The sequence below is a fragment of the Aureobasidium pullulans genome (genome assembly GCF_000721785.1).
Source record: "Aureobasidium pullulans EXF-150 unplaced genomic scaffold scaffold_17, whole genome shotgun sequence".
In the NCBI taxonomy this organism is placed as follows: domain Eukaryota; kingdom Fungi; phylum Ascomycota; class Dothideomycetes; order Dothideales; family Saccotheciaceae; genus Aureobasidium; species Aureobasidium pullulans.
The window spans coordinates 232,990-246,868 of NW_021941037.1; the positions used below are offsets into that span (position 1 = coordinate 232,990).

A 13,879-nucleotide genomic window follows, 5' to 3' on the forward strand; every position below is an offset into this window, starting at 1 on the left:
GCTGACCGTTGATGCCTGTCCGAGTGGTACGACCAGAGTGTCAGCTCAGTCTGAAGAATGTACATGAACCTTGAACACTACCTGTGTTCACATATGTCGCTATGGTTACAGACACATATCCCTCAACGATGTTTCCTCTACTCATTGAGCTTTTTCGTCTCGCTCGTTGCCTTTGCAAGAAGAATCCATTTTAATGTACCTCAGTCTGTGGGACTGCCTCAAAGGCCTTCTGACATTCAATGCCTCACGAACAGACGTCAATGGACTTATCAACTCGAAAGGCGGCGATCACTACTATACCAGAGGCAACATCGCAGACCGTGGTCCATGTCCAGGTTTGAATGCCTTGGCTAATCAAGGCTACCTGTTCGTTCATCTATCCAACCTATCTCGTACCCACCACTGACCCAACAAGCCCTCGCGATGGCAAAAACATTACCCTGCCTCAAGTCGAGGAAGCTTTGAGGATATCCCTACACATGGAAAAATCTCTTGCATCTTCCATCACCCGTCCTCTTCGCCCTCTACTCCGCAAAGATGGCACTTTTGATCTCGTCCTCATGCGCCAACACAACGTCATCGAACACGATGCCTCCTTCACCCGCCTCGACTTCCGCGAAGGCGACAATTACAACTTTCAACCCCGTCTCTTCCGCGCCATGCTCGATGACGCCGGAAATGGCCCTATCACCATCAGCGGTTTGGCCAAAACCTACATCCGCAGGAACAAGGAAAGTAGAGCAGCAGGTGCACCTGCTCTCCCATGGAATTTGTGGTTTGTGAATTTATTGCAGAGTGTGAGTCTGATGAATACAGCCAAGATGGGAGGGAAATTGGATAGAGAGGTATTGAGGGCTTTCTATGAGGAAGAGAGGTTTTCGGAGGTGATTTTGGAGAATGGGGAGGAGAGGACCTTGGTTGGGTTGGTTGGGTATGCTGTGGCTCTTCTACTTTGTGTCATTTTTCGCGTTTGAGTAGGAACGCATTAGGCTGTATTGGTGAATATCGGATGGGCATTCAGGATTGACAGACGATTGATCTGTACTGAGGATGGACTATGCAGCAAAATACTTCTCCGATGTGCATATTCATTCTGGATTGCTGGTGTACGAGCTGTCTTGTCGACCTCTGGAAGCATAGAAAAATATGATTGTTGTGCTGAACAGCTCATCAGGTTGAAGTTGTCTTGGAGCCAAGACATACCGTCTTTTCGAGCTTGTCCATGAACACCGCCTGTGTTGACGAAGAGTATTTTTTATTGCTGTCGCTCCGAAACGAGATATGGATGTCCTGTCGAGCGCGGATCAGGAGAATATATTGGGTTGAATTTTGCTTCGTTTCCAACAAGCTGCTGTAGCTCAGTGGTAGAGCGTGGGATTGCAGTCTCTGCAATTATCCTAAGGTCCGTTGTTCGACCCAGCGTAGCAGCTTCTTTTTGGATTTTTTGTTGGAAGCCTTGTGCTGTGGGGCCGCAGGTTCGAGCTCAGCCCGCTCACCCAACGTCTCACAAGACATTGCTGGATACGAGCACATGCAAAAATCATCTGTTTTTGATGGTCGCCTACACGTGAAGATTCGCAAACTTGCAGGTATCACAAGTCTTCAGCTCAAGGGTGGGAAAGGAGGTAAGCATGATGCTGACACCGGGCGTGTGCGACGTCCTTGCTCACGATGTTTGGAGGCTATGCGATGAGCTTGTAAACACGAGACACATCCGAGCATACTCCCAAATCCCCTCAGCTGAGAATTGCTGTAAGCTTCGGAGGTAGCTATGCGTAGCTGGACGGGCTGAGCAGACGCGTAACCCGCATATATCTAGCTGAGAGCTGTGCATGCAGCGAAAATCCAGCTGGATTCGGATGTCTCAACAGGTCTGTACTTTGCATGACTACATGTCACCAACCAGAGTGATGCTATTGATATGTTTTAAAGTTGTATACCGCGGATTACATTGGTAACCACCGGAGACACCAATACAAAGCTGATCCACCAGGCTGAGTATACAAGTCGATTGGCGAATATAGCTGTCACATGCGCAACGAGGCTAGAGTGATCCATGATATGTGGCATTTCCAAGAGATGAACACGACGGTATCATTTTCTTTCTTAGGATGTAGGTGGACGGCAGACCCGGAAGCCATGTTGCAGCCTATGAAAACCAGGAGTCGACAGAGGAACTCATCCTTCGGAGCAGCAAATGTCGACAGCAGGCAACCCTCCAGACTGACCGGTCTTTGATCTTGAATGAATAGACATCATGGGAGGCAGTGCTAAGAGCTCAAATACTCGGAGGCCTCGATGATCCTGCATACTACTACTTAAGCAGCCGAATCACCTCGACACTATTGCTTCAATCAACCGAAATCTTCAATCGGTTTTATACATCCAAAGCATATACGCTCTCGCTTCCAATCATACAACAGCTTCCGATCAATCTTTCTCCATAATGCCTACCCTTACAAACTGGAACGACGAGATCAAGTACGAGGTCCCAGACGACAAATTCAAGGCCCCAAACTCAATCTCTGAAGTTCAGGCCATCATCAAAGATGCTGCTCAGCAGAATGAGAAGATCAGAGTCATCGGAGCTATGCATTCTACCACCCAGTGCATGGTTGGCAGTGGTATCACCATTTCCATGGAGAACATGGCCAAGGTCTTGAAGGTCGACGAAGAGAGCATGACCGTGACTGTCCAAGCCGGAGTGGCTATTCATCAGCTATGCGAGTATCTAAAGCCGCATGGGCTGCAGCCCCCAGTCATCCTCGAATATGGCAACTTTCAGATTGGTGCCATTAGTGGAACTCAAGCGAACGACAGCTCCTTGTCTGACAGTGCACAATTCTCGTCTTTCGTAGTTGGCGTCAAACTCATCAAAGCCAACGGAGAGCTGATGGAAATATCCGAGACACAAAATGCTCAATACCTTCCTGCCATCCGCTCTCACTACGGTCTCTTCGGCGTAGTCTGCGAAATCACCATTCGCATCTGGAAAACCAGATCACTGCAATTCAGCTACGAACTAACCACCCTCGACGCCTTTTCCAAAGACGTCGTCGGCAATGTCAACGCCCTCCGCAACTCCTACGATCAAGCCTTCGGTCTTCTCTTCCAGGCCGACGGCAAATTCATGATCCAACGACGTAAATTCGTCAATGGCAACACGAAGCCAGCTCATCCTCTCACCAACACCCTCGAAGCAAAAGCCATAAACCTCTACGCTGATCTAGTTCTTCCTCTGGCAAAAGCATCCGCACAGCTCAACCTTCCAGCCGCACAGGCGGAATGGCTGAGCACTACGTTGGTGGATTTACCTCTCAGAGCTCTCGCTCACAGTAACTACATCATCGACCCCAATGATCGCGCTTTACCTTACGATGAAGATCAACCCGACTTCGATTTTTTCGATTGGGTGTTTCCAGAGGAGAATTGGTCCGCTATGGCTCATGCTTGGATAAAGCTCTGCGATAAATTCGAGCAAGAGAAGAATTTCGTCTTGACTTTGCCTTGTTTGGTTTATTTTCTCAAGAAGGATACAAACATGCTTCTGTCTCGATCCAGGGGTGGCAATATGATGGCAATTGATCCTGAGTATCAAGATCCTACTGATCCTAAGTGGTTGGAGTTCAGAGTGGCTTTCTGTGAGATTGCAAAGCAGCATGGGGGTATTCCGCACATCAACAAGACGAAGGATGGCGCGATTCATTGGTTTGCTGGACAGACTGATCAGGATGCTTTGAAGGAGTATATAGAGTTGAGAAGGGAGTTTGATCCTGAGGGGATGTTCTTGAATGAGTTCTTTGAGATAATGTTCGAAGGACGTCTCTAGGGAGAAGCAAGCATCGAGAGCATTGTGCGCTAATCTAGTCTGGCTTTTCAGGCTCTCAGTCGAGGTTTATCGGTACACAGCCAGTTTGTGCGTTCTTACAGCATCGTTCGGCGAGCGAGGTCAGAGAAGGGAAAGGTGAATAAGCTATCATGTTTGAGCTATTCCATATAATACGTAATTCCATCCAGCAAAGCTACCCAGTTCGGAGAGAAGCGGCAGGAGTGATCCCTCGGAACTTCACAATCAAGCCGTCGAGTCGGAACGTATCCTCATCCTCCTCATCAAGGATTTGGAAACTCGCTCTTGGAATGTCTAAATCTGGTCGTGCGCCAGCAATGCGGTCAGCAACAGTCCATCGCGGCAGATATGATGGACAGTCGATCCAGGATCCGTCGAAAATGTTCTTCCATGGTGGTCCGTCGTCGCCGATCGATTTCAGAAAGTCTCTGACTTCCTGCCTCCATATAGCAAGTCTGCGAAGCTCTGCAGGGTCATTCAACCTTTCCTCGCAGAATCCGTCCAGATAGAGCGTATGGCTGAACAGTACTTGCTTTAGCGGAGGGAGCTGGCTGATGAGTGCTTTCAATGTTGGCAGGTAATCTTTCGAGTTTAGCTTGTATCATGGCGATGTCTGCGACAACTTACTGCAATGTGGAGCTGGGTTCCCTGTCGCGATATACATGCCGAAGTACCGCAGCTGAGCAATAGCCCCTTTCGGCAAGATTGGACGGCCCGTTTGGAATCGTATCTCACTTTCGTTGTCTCCATGGGTTGAGTGAGGAAACCATGTGACGCACAGTACGATCCAAGGAATGGCATAATCGCTGTACTCGTTTTTGAGCTGTTGACTGACGCGCAGCATTGCAGGATGGAAGCATCCGCGAAGGCAGATACCGTCAACGACGCAACCAGGGAGGTCCATTCCAGGGACTCTAACATCCACATCTCTAACCGCGAGTCGGCTGTAGACCATCAAGCGAATCTCAACAGGTAGATCCAGGAAGCGGAAGGGTTGTGCTTCAGGCGGCGCAGGCGAGGCCACGGCGTTCGAAGAGCAGGCAAACGGTATGATGTTTGACAGGAAGGAGAAGAGAGCGTCGATAAGCCATTTCGATAGTGAGGGCTAGTATGCATGTCAATAATCTTTCGTTCAAGTGCAGATAGTGGAACCAGGTACCATGATGAGTGGTGGGGCTAATCGATGTCGTTGATGCGGAACAAAAATCATGCAAAGGTAAAAAGCCAGACCCAGATAGAGCGTGTGCCAATGGAAGATGAAATGGAGGATGTTATGTTGGAACAGGAGCGAGGAGGCCAAGTCGCAAGCACGCTGCGAAGAAGCCGAGTCTTGGAGAGAATCCCGTGAGGAAAGAGCGATTGTGGTTGAGTAGCTGTATCTTGCTTGCATTCTTCGAGTGCGGCTTCCTAGCTGGCAGCGCTGTCGAGATGCACGACGATTTCTCCTGAAGCCGAAGTTCCACTGAGAGCTCTGTTGGCTCCTTCCTGCGCTGGGCTCACGGAGAAACCCTCGGTTGTGTTCAGCTCTTGACCTACCTAAGACGAGCGATCACTTCTGTCATGTGTTCATGCGGAGGTAAAATTGGGAGTCGAGTGAAGGTTTCTTTTGAGGCTACCTACTGAGTGTGCTGCGACTGTGCTTCTTCGTTCCTTCGTTTCATCTGAACTTTGTCCTGCATGGGCAACTGAAAGGCCACTTATAGCTTGCAATTTTATGAGAGTCGTTCGTCCCTTCGGTGTGGTCGGTTATGCTATACGCACTGCCACAAAGCCAGCAATATTGTGAGCCGGTGCGTATTTTCCATATCCCCATTCTCGACCATGCTCCATTTCCTTCATCCGCAACCTTCATCTACATGATTCGATCTCATCTGCCGTCGGCCATCATTTGGGCCCGCTGATTTCGCGTAACAAAGCGACAATCGAGGTTGAGCACTACATCATATCCTCTGCACGTCTGCGTTGTGTGTTACGGTCTCTCATCTTGTCGGCGAAAAGGTCGTTTGGCTCTCCGTTGCTGAACTTTGAAGGGAACAACTCCTTGACAACTGGATTGACTTCGCGAGAAGCACCCCGAATCGAGAAGCCTGGTACGTCTACTTGAGCGCTTCCTCTGATGCTGAAGCCACCCGACTCTGGTCCTCCGGTGATGCGATCAGCAAGGCTGCCTATAAAGAAATTAGCTGTGACTGAGATGTCAGACACATGAGCATAGCCTACGTCTTATGCTTGCAGTCTCGCCAGCGTCAAGGGCGTCCGAACGGCGATGATTGCTGCGGGAGGACTTGTTGGGGAAGAGTTCTCTGTTGCGCTTCGGAGGACTTGTCGAAGTGAGTGGTGTATCAAGTCCAAAGGTCTTGCCGCCCTTTGCGGGTAGAAGTTCTATCGGACCTTTACTGGCACGAGCGGGAGCCATGAGATCCTTCTTACGTGGTGCGGGTGAGATGGTTCTGCGACGAGCCGTCCTGCGTTCGGGCTGCTCTTGGTCAAAGCCATATCTTCCATCTCCATCCCTGACAGGAGAAGCGCTACGATCGCGCAATCTACCTGTGTCCTTTCCAGCGAACAGATCACCCCCACGCGGCCTCCTCGGGCGTTCGTCTCTGCGGCGAACATTCCTTCGATCGTCTTCGTCGTCGTAGCTGAGTGCTGGCGTTTCTTCGGCGTCGTCGTACATGTTGACATCGAATGGCTTCGCTGCCTCAGGTCTCTGTCTGTTATCTCTCCGCGGGCCTCTCCTCCTGTTGTCATATTCTGCTTTGCGTTCTCTCGGGTCATGATCAGGGTTCATGAGGTAGAAACGACTTCTCTCATGAGCGCGAGGGGCTTTCTTGTCGGCAAGGGTGGCTTGACGGATGTAGAGTTCGGCTTCGGAATTTGAGGGGAGTGCTTTGGCTTTGCGCATTTGCAGAGGGGCGACATGTTGTGCGGCGCCGTCTGGTAGGTCGGAGAGGGCGTTGAGAGCTTCTGAAGCTGCTTCTGCGGACTCGTAGATGAGGTTGGCCGACGTGTCATCGATCCATTCGACACGCTGGAAGTTGTCTAGCGAATAGTACTCGCCAGCAAACTGCCTGATGTTGTCGGTGGTGAGGTTGTCTAGACCGCGGATGTGTACTTTGGTCGGGGCGAGATCGTCGGGGTTGTCGGCAGGGGTAGATCCAGATTGGTCTTGGGTGTTTAGTGCCGCCGAGCGGGCTTCCTTGATAAGTTCAGCGTGTGTCGCGTGACGGAGCGATCGGTTGGCGTACAATCTTCATGGCCTCTGCCTCGAGTTGGGCGATTTCGGGGTCCAAGCCGAGGTCGATGTCCATGTCGACGTCCATATCGATATCTGCCATGATGTCGGATGTTGTTGTCATGTGGTCGATAAGAGCGAGACTTTCTTGTGTTGGCGACTCTTGCGACAGTGAAGTGCAGAGGTCGTGAAGGGAAGAGTGAGGGTTCGGCTTACGAATGGTGTTGGCGTGAAAGTGGGATGCTCGTTGGCGATGGCTGACGCGCATGTGAAGTCTCGACCTGGCCCGTGCACGCTCTATTGACGAGTCAGGACCTCTATACCAAAGAACAATCGCAATCGAGAGGTACAATGCTAGTACTCTGGACCACAATACCAACTCTATCTACAGACCGTCAAACATATCATGACTCGTTTATGGGTATCTTTGTGTTGATATGACACCAGATATTGGCTGGTCAGAAAGTATGCCTCCAACCATTCATCACATCTTGTCGAAGGCCAAACGTCTATTCGACATCATCATGGTCAGATTGTTTGTAAGTACGGCTATGGGCATGTAAGTCCTAGAGACGATCGTCATGTTGCCCGAGTTGATAGACATGTCTGTTGCATAAAGCAAGGCACAAACATTGGCGTCTCTCATCCATGGAATGTCATGCAGCGAAAAGTGCTGCAATCACCCTTCCATACGTCGCTCCGGAATCGTTTCAGAGTCCTTTTCTTCACTTTTGTCGATGCAATAACCCGGAGTCCACCTTGGCTCCGTTCGTGGTCGTTTCGTTATTGTTTTGTCTTTGTATTCAGATTTAACTACTCCCTCGTCAAACTTCCTCCCAACCCGACATTTCTTCGAGATCCACGCGCATACCAAAAACGTCGACATGTTCTCCAAGATCTTCATCTTCTTCGCAGTCCTTGCACTGTTGATCCAAATCGTGGTCGCTACCCCCCCTGCCTGCGTTCTCAAGGCAGTCAAGTGAGTCGACGACAAGAGTATAGTCGTGCTCAACTGACGACCCAACAGCGGACCCGACTCTTCTCCTGGTAACGTCAAGGAGATTTGTGGAAATGGCAGCAATGTCAAGCAGGCCCTCGTTAGCGACTGTGGTACCAACTTCGACGCCGCCATGAGCGCCTTCTCCAGCATCTGCTCTAGCGCCGGTGTCACCATCTGTAAGTTGCTGCTGCGGTTCTTGTTCAAAGACGCGAACTGATGTTTGGCAGCCACTTGGGATGCTGCCCCCTCGTCCACCACTCTGGCCAGCTCTGACAGCGCAGGTACTTCTTCTGCCGCTTCTACTGCCATGACTACCAGCGACGACAATTCTGACACACCTGTTACTTCAGCTTTCAACACCGAGTCTACTGCTCAGTCGACCAACAGTGGAATCATCACTGCCACTGCAACTGGCTCTCTCACCAGCTCGCAGGCCCCTTCCACATCTGCTGCTGCCACCTCATCAGGTGCTACGTCCACTGGAGCCGCCGGACGCACCGAGATGTGCGCTCTGGCCATGGGAGCCATTGCTGCCGGTGTCATGATTGCTTTCTAAGCAAGGAATGAACTTGGATGGTAAACAGACACATCCTTTGTGCGATCTCCGTGTTCTCCTAGAACCTTTGGTCCAAGGCTGCAAGGCAGGTTACATGATCAGGAGGTTCTGTCTGAACATCTTGTTTCATAGTGACGAATCGTTAGACCAATCAATAAGTTCGTCCACAACACTCATCGTAATGGTGTAATAACATTGTGACGTGATTTCATGTATCTATACGATGCATAGAGCCTAGTATGGTATCCTCTGTTTCAACGAGTTCCAATCCCCAAACCCTCGTACGTTTTGGCAGACTCTCATAGTGGCCCAGGCGAGGAACAAAAAGTGAACTTTGGGTCAATGGACATAGAGAAACATACTGCTAGAATTCAAGCCATCCAAGAAGGGAAGATGATCACTTCTTGGCCACTGACCTACGCAGCGATGGTTCTGGAAACAAAAGTCATCAATACTCAATGGATTGGGCAAAAGGGAACCTCGCCATGGCATGACTGTGAGGAGAGTAGAGGAGGAAAACAATGATCACGCCAGGGGTCGAACCTGGAATCTCTTGATTCGTAGTCAAGCGCCTTGCCATTGGGCCACGCAACCGTTGATGTAGAGCAGAAAATAGTCTGCGTTTATAATTCTCAGAAATGCGCTGGCCGGGCATATCGGCGATAACGTCAAGCTTGGCAAGACATTTTTCCTTCGGCTTCATCTTTTGCGCCTGTCTTCGACAAGCAATTCAAGGAAATAATTTCGACACGGCAAACATGGCCACAACACTCGTCAAATCGCTCACCTCAGAGCCGCATAGCTTTCTGCAACCTCCGTCAACATTACACACCTCGTCGCTCGACTTTTTGAAGCAAACACTCGACCCGATCGCCAAATCCATCGCCGAGACACAACAGCAGCGTTTGCAAGAAGCTCGCAAGAAGAGAAAGCGTGGTCAAAACGATGAAGATGAGGAAATTTTGCGCCTGAAGAAAGTTCACGTCAGTGGATTCGCTGTTGATCAGGTCTGGGAGCAGGCAAGGCGGATCATCGATGCGGCAAGAAAAGAGGCTCAGCGCAACTTTGACGAGCTCGCCGAGAAATACGCCATCGACGACTCAGAGGACGAGAGTGAGGACCAGGATGGCGAGGAGCTCTCAGAAGAAGGCGAGAGCGATATTGGTGAAGAGGGAGTCGACTACGAAATCGAAGGCGAGGACGTAGACGGAGAAGAGGAGGATGACGACGAGGAGATGGAGGTCGACGGCGAAGTCGACGATTACGAAGAGTCAGACATCGAAGCCGACGAGGACGTCGCGATGGGTAGTGAAGGCGAATCCGAGGCAGAGAGCGAGGAAGCGGCCGAATACGTGCCCGATCCGCATGGCCTGAACGACGGCTTCTTCTCCATCGACGACTTTAACAAGCAATCAGAGTTCCTCGAGCAAGCAGATGCTCGTGGCGACAACGACTTCGAAGATGATGACGAGGAGGGTATCGACTGGGGCTCCAACCCTCTGGGCGCAAGCACCACCATTCCAAAGTCAGCACAAAACAATGACGAAGAATCAGATGATGAAGATGGCCCGACATTCGGCAATGCCGACCTGAACGCCCCTGAAGGATTCAGTGACAACGAGGAAGAGGTTGAGGAAGGTGAGATGGATGGCATGAACTCTCTATCGAACACAAACGAGGTCAAATACGCCGACTTCTTCGCCCCGCCTGCCAAAAAGGTCCGCAAGAACAAGAAGGGACGTCCGAACCCTCACAACTTCCCTGCCAAACAAGCCTCTCCCAGCGGAGCCGACGAGCCAGCCGAGAATGAGGAAGAGATGGAGCGAACTATGGAGAAGGTCCACCGTGATCTGTTCGACGATGTATCAGACGAGGAAGAGGATGAGGAGAACCTCGATCCTGCCGACCCTCGCTCCCGCCGTTCAGCTCACGAGCGTCGCCAGGCTGCTCTCACAGAGGAGATCCGACGACTCGAGGCCGCAAACGTTGCTAAGAGAGAGTGGACTCTGTCTGGTGAGGCTCGCGCCGCTGACCGTCCCATCAACTCCCTTCTCGAAGAGGACCTCGAATTTGAGCGCGTTGGAAAGCCCGTACCAGTTATCACCGCAGAGATTAGTGAAAGTCTGGAAGAGCTTATCAAGCGTCGCATTCTCGCTGAGGACTTCCAAGATATTATCCGTCGCCGTCCTGATGATCTGGCTACTGGCAGCTCAAGCAGACGCGGGCGTCTCGACTTCGAGCTCGACGACAGCAAGAGCAAAAAGTCCCTGGCTGAGATGTACGAGGAGGAGCACCTGAAGGCTACCGACCCCAACTACGTCGACGCAAAGGACGAGAAGACACAGAAGGAGCAAAAAGAGATCGATGCCCTCTGGCGTGACATCAGCAACAAACTCGACAGTCTCAGCTCATGGCACTTCAAGCCCAAGGGTCCTGCTGCACAACTCGACATCCGCGTCGATGCACCCGTTGTACGTCTCGAGGATGCCCGTCCCACCGCTGGCGCAGAGGCAGCAGCTGCCTCGCAACTCGCACCACAAGAGATTTACAAGGCAGGCGAGGCTGCGGAGAAGGGCGAGGCCGAACTTGCCACTCGCGGCGGCTTGGTCATCAACCGCGAGGAGATGAGCAGAGAAGACCGCAAGCGCCGTCGCAGACGCGAAAAGGAGCGCGAGAAGAAGTCTCTTGCCAACATCGACCCCTCAAAGAAGGAAAGCAAGAAGACAAAGGAGAGAAAGGGTATCATCAGCGACCTCAAGAAGGGTGGTGTCAAGGTTATCGGCAACAAGGGACAAATCACAGATGTCTCTGGTGCCGCTGTCAAGGATACAAAGGCACCTTCTGCTGGTGGTTCTTACAAGTTGTAAGATGCTTGTTTTTATACATGTCTATACTTCCCCCTTCCTTCTTGCATCCTGCTCAATACCACATTTTTCCTTTCTCTTCAGAATCAGTGTATCGCTTTAGCCATGTCAATGATTCTCATCCGTGTATTGCACCACCATCGAAGAGTACGATACACGCTTGCTAAAAGCCGATTCTTCCTTATCGAGAGACATATTAATGGTTGTCATAATCACTGCAAGAAGGTCTTGGATGCGACAGAGAGAGAGAGCTATGGTCTTCGTAGAGAGCTTATCCCAACAACACGCGACGACATACGCGCAGACGCTAAACTCAGCTATATTGCTCGGGTGATTGGTGCGGTGCTCGAGATAAGCCATCTTGAGTTCCATCGTGCTAGGAAGTGTGTACGGAATTCTGAAGGTATTTTCACCTAGTGTACGATCTATCGGCGCCTTCGTGATCTGGAAATGTTTCTCGATGTTAGAAAGAGAAGGAGAACTCGAGGAAGGAACGAAGGTCAGAGGTGACACGGTCAAGTTCGAACTCAAGCTCGAAAGCGGTGGAGATTCTGCCGGTGCCGCTACCCGTTCGTTGTTCCTATCTGCCAATCTCAACCTCATACCATAAATAAGCCTTGTTGTTTTCTCGAGATAACATTTATCTCGACTTCTCATCTCAGCAACTGTATAACTCATGATAGCGAGTAACTTGATGATCAACATGAGCTCTTCGCATATTCTGTCCACCCTGAGCCACGGCGTCGATCCCCAACCACCCAGTAAATTAATTATGGCGGACGAGGTTTGAGAACTTGTCGCGACACGTCTGTTCCTTATATTCCTCCGTGTCTCCTCAAGTTGACCTGTGATCTGGACTACCTTTCGAGTCGTATCATCTCTCGCTGTACAACAAACTGCTCGCTACAATGCCTTCCGCAATAAGTCTTACTCAGTCTCTGAAACGTATGTGTCTGGCTTGATTGAATTAGAACGCAGATGTATACTGACCAGAAACAGGTCCCCGTGACTCCAACGCACCAGAACCGCCTGTAGTCCCCGACAAAAAAAGGTCTCGTGTCGTCAAAAGCAGTACAGCAGACCAACTGCAGACCGCGACTCCACAATTTTTGCTCGATCACGTATTGAAGATTGAGGAGAACCTGTGGGATACAATCAAACAGCTCGAAGCCTCAAAAACTCAAAATTTGGAGCTGCAGGCGTCGTTGCGACATGAAGAAGCTCTCACGGCTCATTTGACATCGGCACTCCATGAGAGCAACGAGGATCTTGCAGCTGCTAAACGCGAGATGGAAGAGAAACTTAGAACGATTGGTGCCGATGATCCAAACCAACCTCCCAAGCCGAACAAGAAGGAGCGCTCGCTCGACTTTTACCAGAAAATGTCGCATGATAACCTGGCTCTTCGCACAAAGCACAACGACACGAGATTCCGGCAAGAGGTCGACAGACTACAGACTTTGATTGAAACTCTGAAGAAGGAACTCAGCACAGAGCGGAGTCTAAAAGAATCACTCGATCTCAGAAATGATCAAGTGGCAGAGTTTGCGACTGAAAAGCAATGGCAACTCGCCAAATTGGAATTCAGACTCGAGAAGCTTGGAGGCATAGATCAGGTTGAGAAAAATGTGGCCGAAAAAGCCCAGGCGGAACTGAACCGAAAAACCGCACTCAACAATGTTTCGAAACTCTCCAAGGAGCTTCGCAATCAAGAACGGGTTCGACGAGAGCTGGAAGCGGATATTGCAGATCTTCGCGCCCAGCTTGCCAGAGATGCTCCTGATGCGTTGACCTTGAGGTTCATGGAAGATTTCGGTCTTCCAATGGTGCCGGGAATGAGATTGATGTGAACGATGTCTCCGTTTTCCATGGCACATCTGCACTTGGACATAAGATGTGATTATCACTCTGCGAAATCACACATCAGACATCGTGGCCTCGCCCTTAATTCTTCTTTCCTCGTTCCTGGTCAGACATGGTACACCGAGTTTAGAACCAGTAGTATTATTCCACCTGTTAACTATCTTCTGTCGTTAACAGGGGCGGCTCACCAACGCTTTGTAATTCCTGCTCGCACAATAATTGTAAATCGTCGTTTTATCGAAAGGATTGCCGCGAATTCACGAGCACACCCACCATGTATCCTGCGAACAAGCTGCGCATCTTGTGAGTCATCCCATCGCTCCGCTTTGCTCCGTACGGCCATCCTACCACTGTGCATATGTACAGGCCAGATGACTTGGTGTGGTGTCAGGAGACGGCTGGAAGTGACAGCTCTCAGCACCAGCGAAGACTGCCAAAAAGAAAGACCTCGAGCGAGAGAATAAACGAGATGGAGCAAGCAAAAGACCCTAGTCTTGCGCTCAACATGAAGATG

The 13,879-nt window shown here is 50.6% G+C and overlaps 7 protein-coding genes across 7 annotated transcripts; 6 read left to right on the forward strand and 1 right to left on the reverse strand.

The window, feature by feature from the left end:
• Nucleotides 1–193: 193 nt before the first annotated feature.
• On the forward strand, nucleotides 194–841 carry M438DRAFT_337705 (Cloroperoxidase; the record flags this gene model as incomplete). The annotated part of the gene is made up of 3 exons (XM_029904030.1): nucleotides 194–366; nucleotides 416–775; nucleotides 817–841. 3 exons carry the CDS (start codon nucleotides 194–196, stop codon nucleotides 839–841), a joined length of 558 nt encoding a protein of 185 aa, XP_029757920.1.
• Nucleotides 842–1,933: 1,092 nt separating this feature from the next.
• On the forward strand, nucleotides 1,934–2,342 carry M438DRAFT_69578 (uncharacterized protein). Its single transcript, XM_029910264.1, has one exon. The coding sequence runs from the start codon at nucleotides 2,032–2,034 to the stop codon at nucleotides 2,236–2,238; it is 207 nt and encodes a 68-aa protein (XP_029757921.1). The 5' UTR covers nucleotides 1,934–2,031; the 3' UTR covers nucleotides 2,239–2,342.
• Nucleotides 2,343–2,446: 104 nt separating this feature from the next.
• M438DRAFT_407766 (FAD-binding domain-containing protein) lies at nucleotides 2,447–3,829 on the forward strand (the record flags this gene model as incomplete). Its single annotated transcript, XM_029909918.1, has 1 exon — nucleotides 2,447–3,829. The coding sequence occupies one exon, from the start codon at nucleotides 2,447–2,449 to the stop codon at nucleotides 3,827–3,829; it is 1,383 nt and encodes a 460-aa protein (XP_029757922.1).
• Nucleotides 3,830–5,782: 1,953 nt separating this feature from the next.
• M438DRAFT_376572 (uncharacterized protein) lies at nucleotides 5,783–7,185 on the reverse strand (the record flags this gene model as incomplete). Its single annotated transcript, XM_029908671.1, has 3 exons — nucleotides 5,783–6,015; nucleotides 6,068–7,046; nucleotides 7,096–7,185. 3 exons carry the CDS (start codon nucleotides 7,183–7,185, stop codon nucleotides 5,783–5,785), a joined length of 1,302 nt encoding a protein of 433 aa, XP_029757923.1.
• Nucleotides 7,186–7,760: 575 nt separating this feature from the next.
• M438DRAFT_407769 (uncharacterized protein) lies at nucleotides 7,761–8,638 on the forward strand (the record flags this gene model as incomplete). Its single annotated transcript, XM_029909919.1, has 3 exons — nucleotides 7,761–8,061; nucleotides 8,110–8,258; nucleotides 8,310–8,638. Exons 1-3 carry the CDS (start codon nucleotides 7,967–7,969, stop codon nucleotides 8,636–8,638), a joined length of 573 nt encoding a protein of 190 aa, XP_029757924.1. The 5' UTR covers nucleotides 7,761–7,966.
• A 638-nt stretch (nucleotides 8,639–9,276) lies between these two features.
• Nucleotides 9,277–11,505, forward strand: M438DRAFT_279031 (Mpp10 protein; the record flags this gene model as incomplete). The annotated part of the gene is made up of 1 exon (XM_029901051.1): nucleotides 9,277–11,505. One exon carries the CDS (start codon nucleotides 9,277–9,279, stop codon nucleotides 11,503–11,505), a length of 2,229 nt encoding a protein of 742 aa, XP_029757925.1.
• Nucleotides 11,506–12,267: 762 nt separating this feature from the next.
• M438DRAFT_69638 (uncharacterized protein) lies at nucleotides 12,268–13,538 on the forward strand. Its single transcript, XM_029910265.1, has 2 exons — nucleotides 12,268–12,447; nucleotides 12,502–13,538. Exons 1-2 carry the CDS (start codon nucleotides 12,411–12,413, stop codon nucleotides 13,350–13,352), a joined length of 888 nt encoding a protein of 295 aa, XP_029757926.1. The 5' UTR covers nucleotides 12,268–12,410; the 3' UTR covers nucleotides 13,353–13,538.
• The last annotated feature ends 341 nt before the right edge of the window (nucleotides 13,539–13,879 follow it).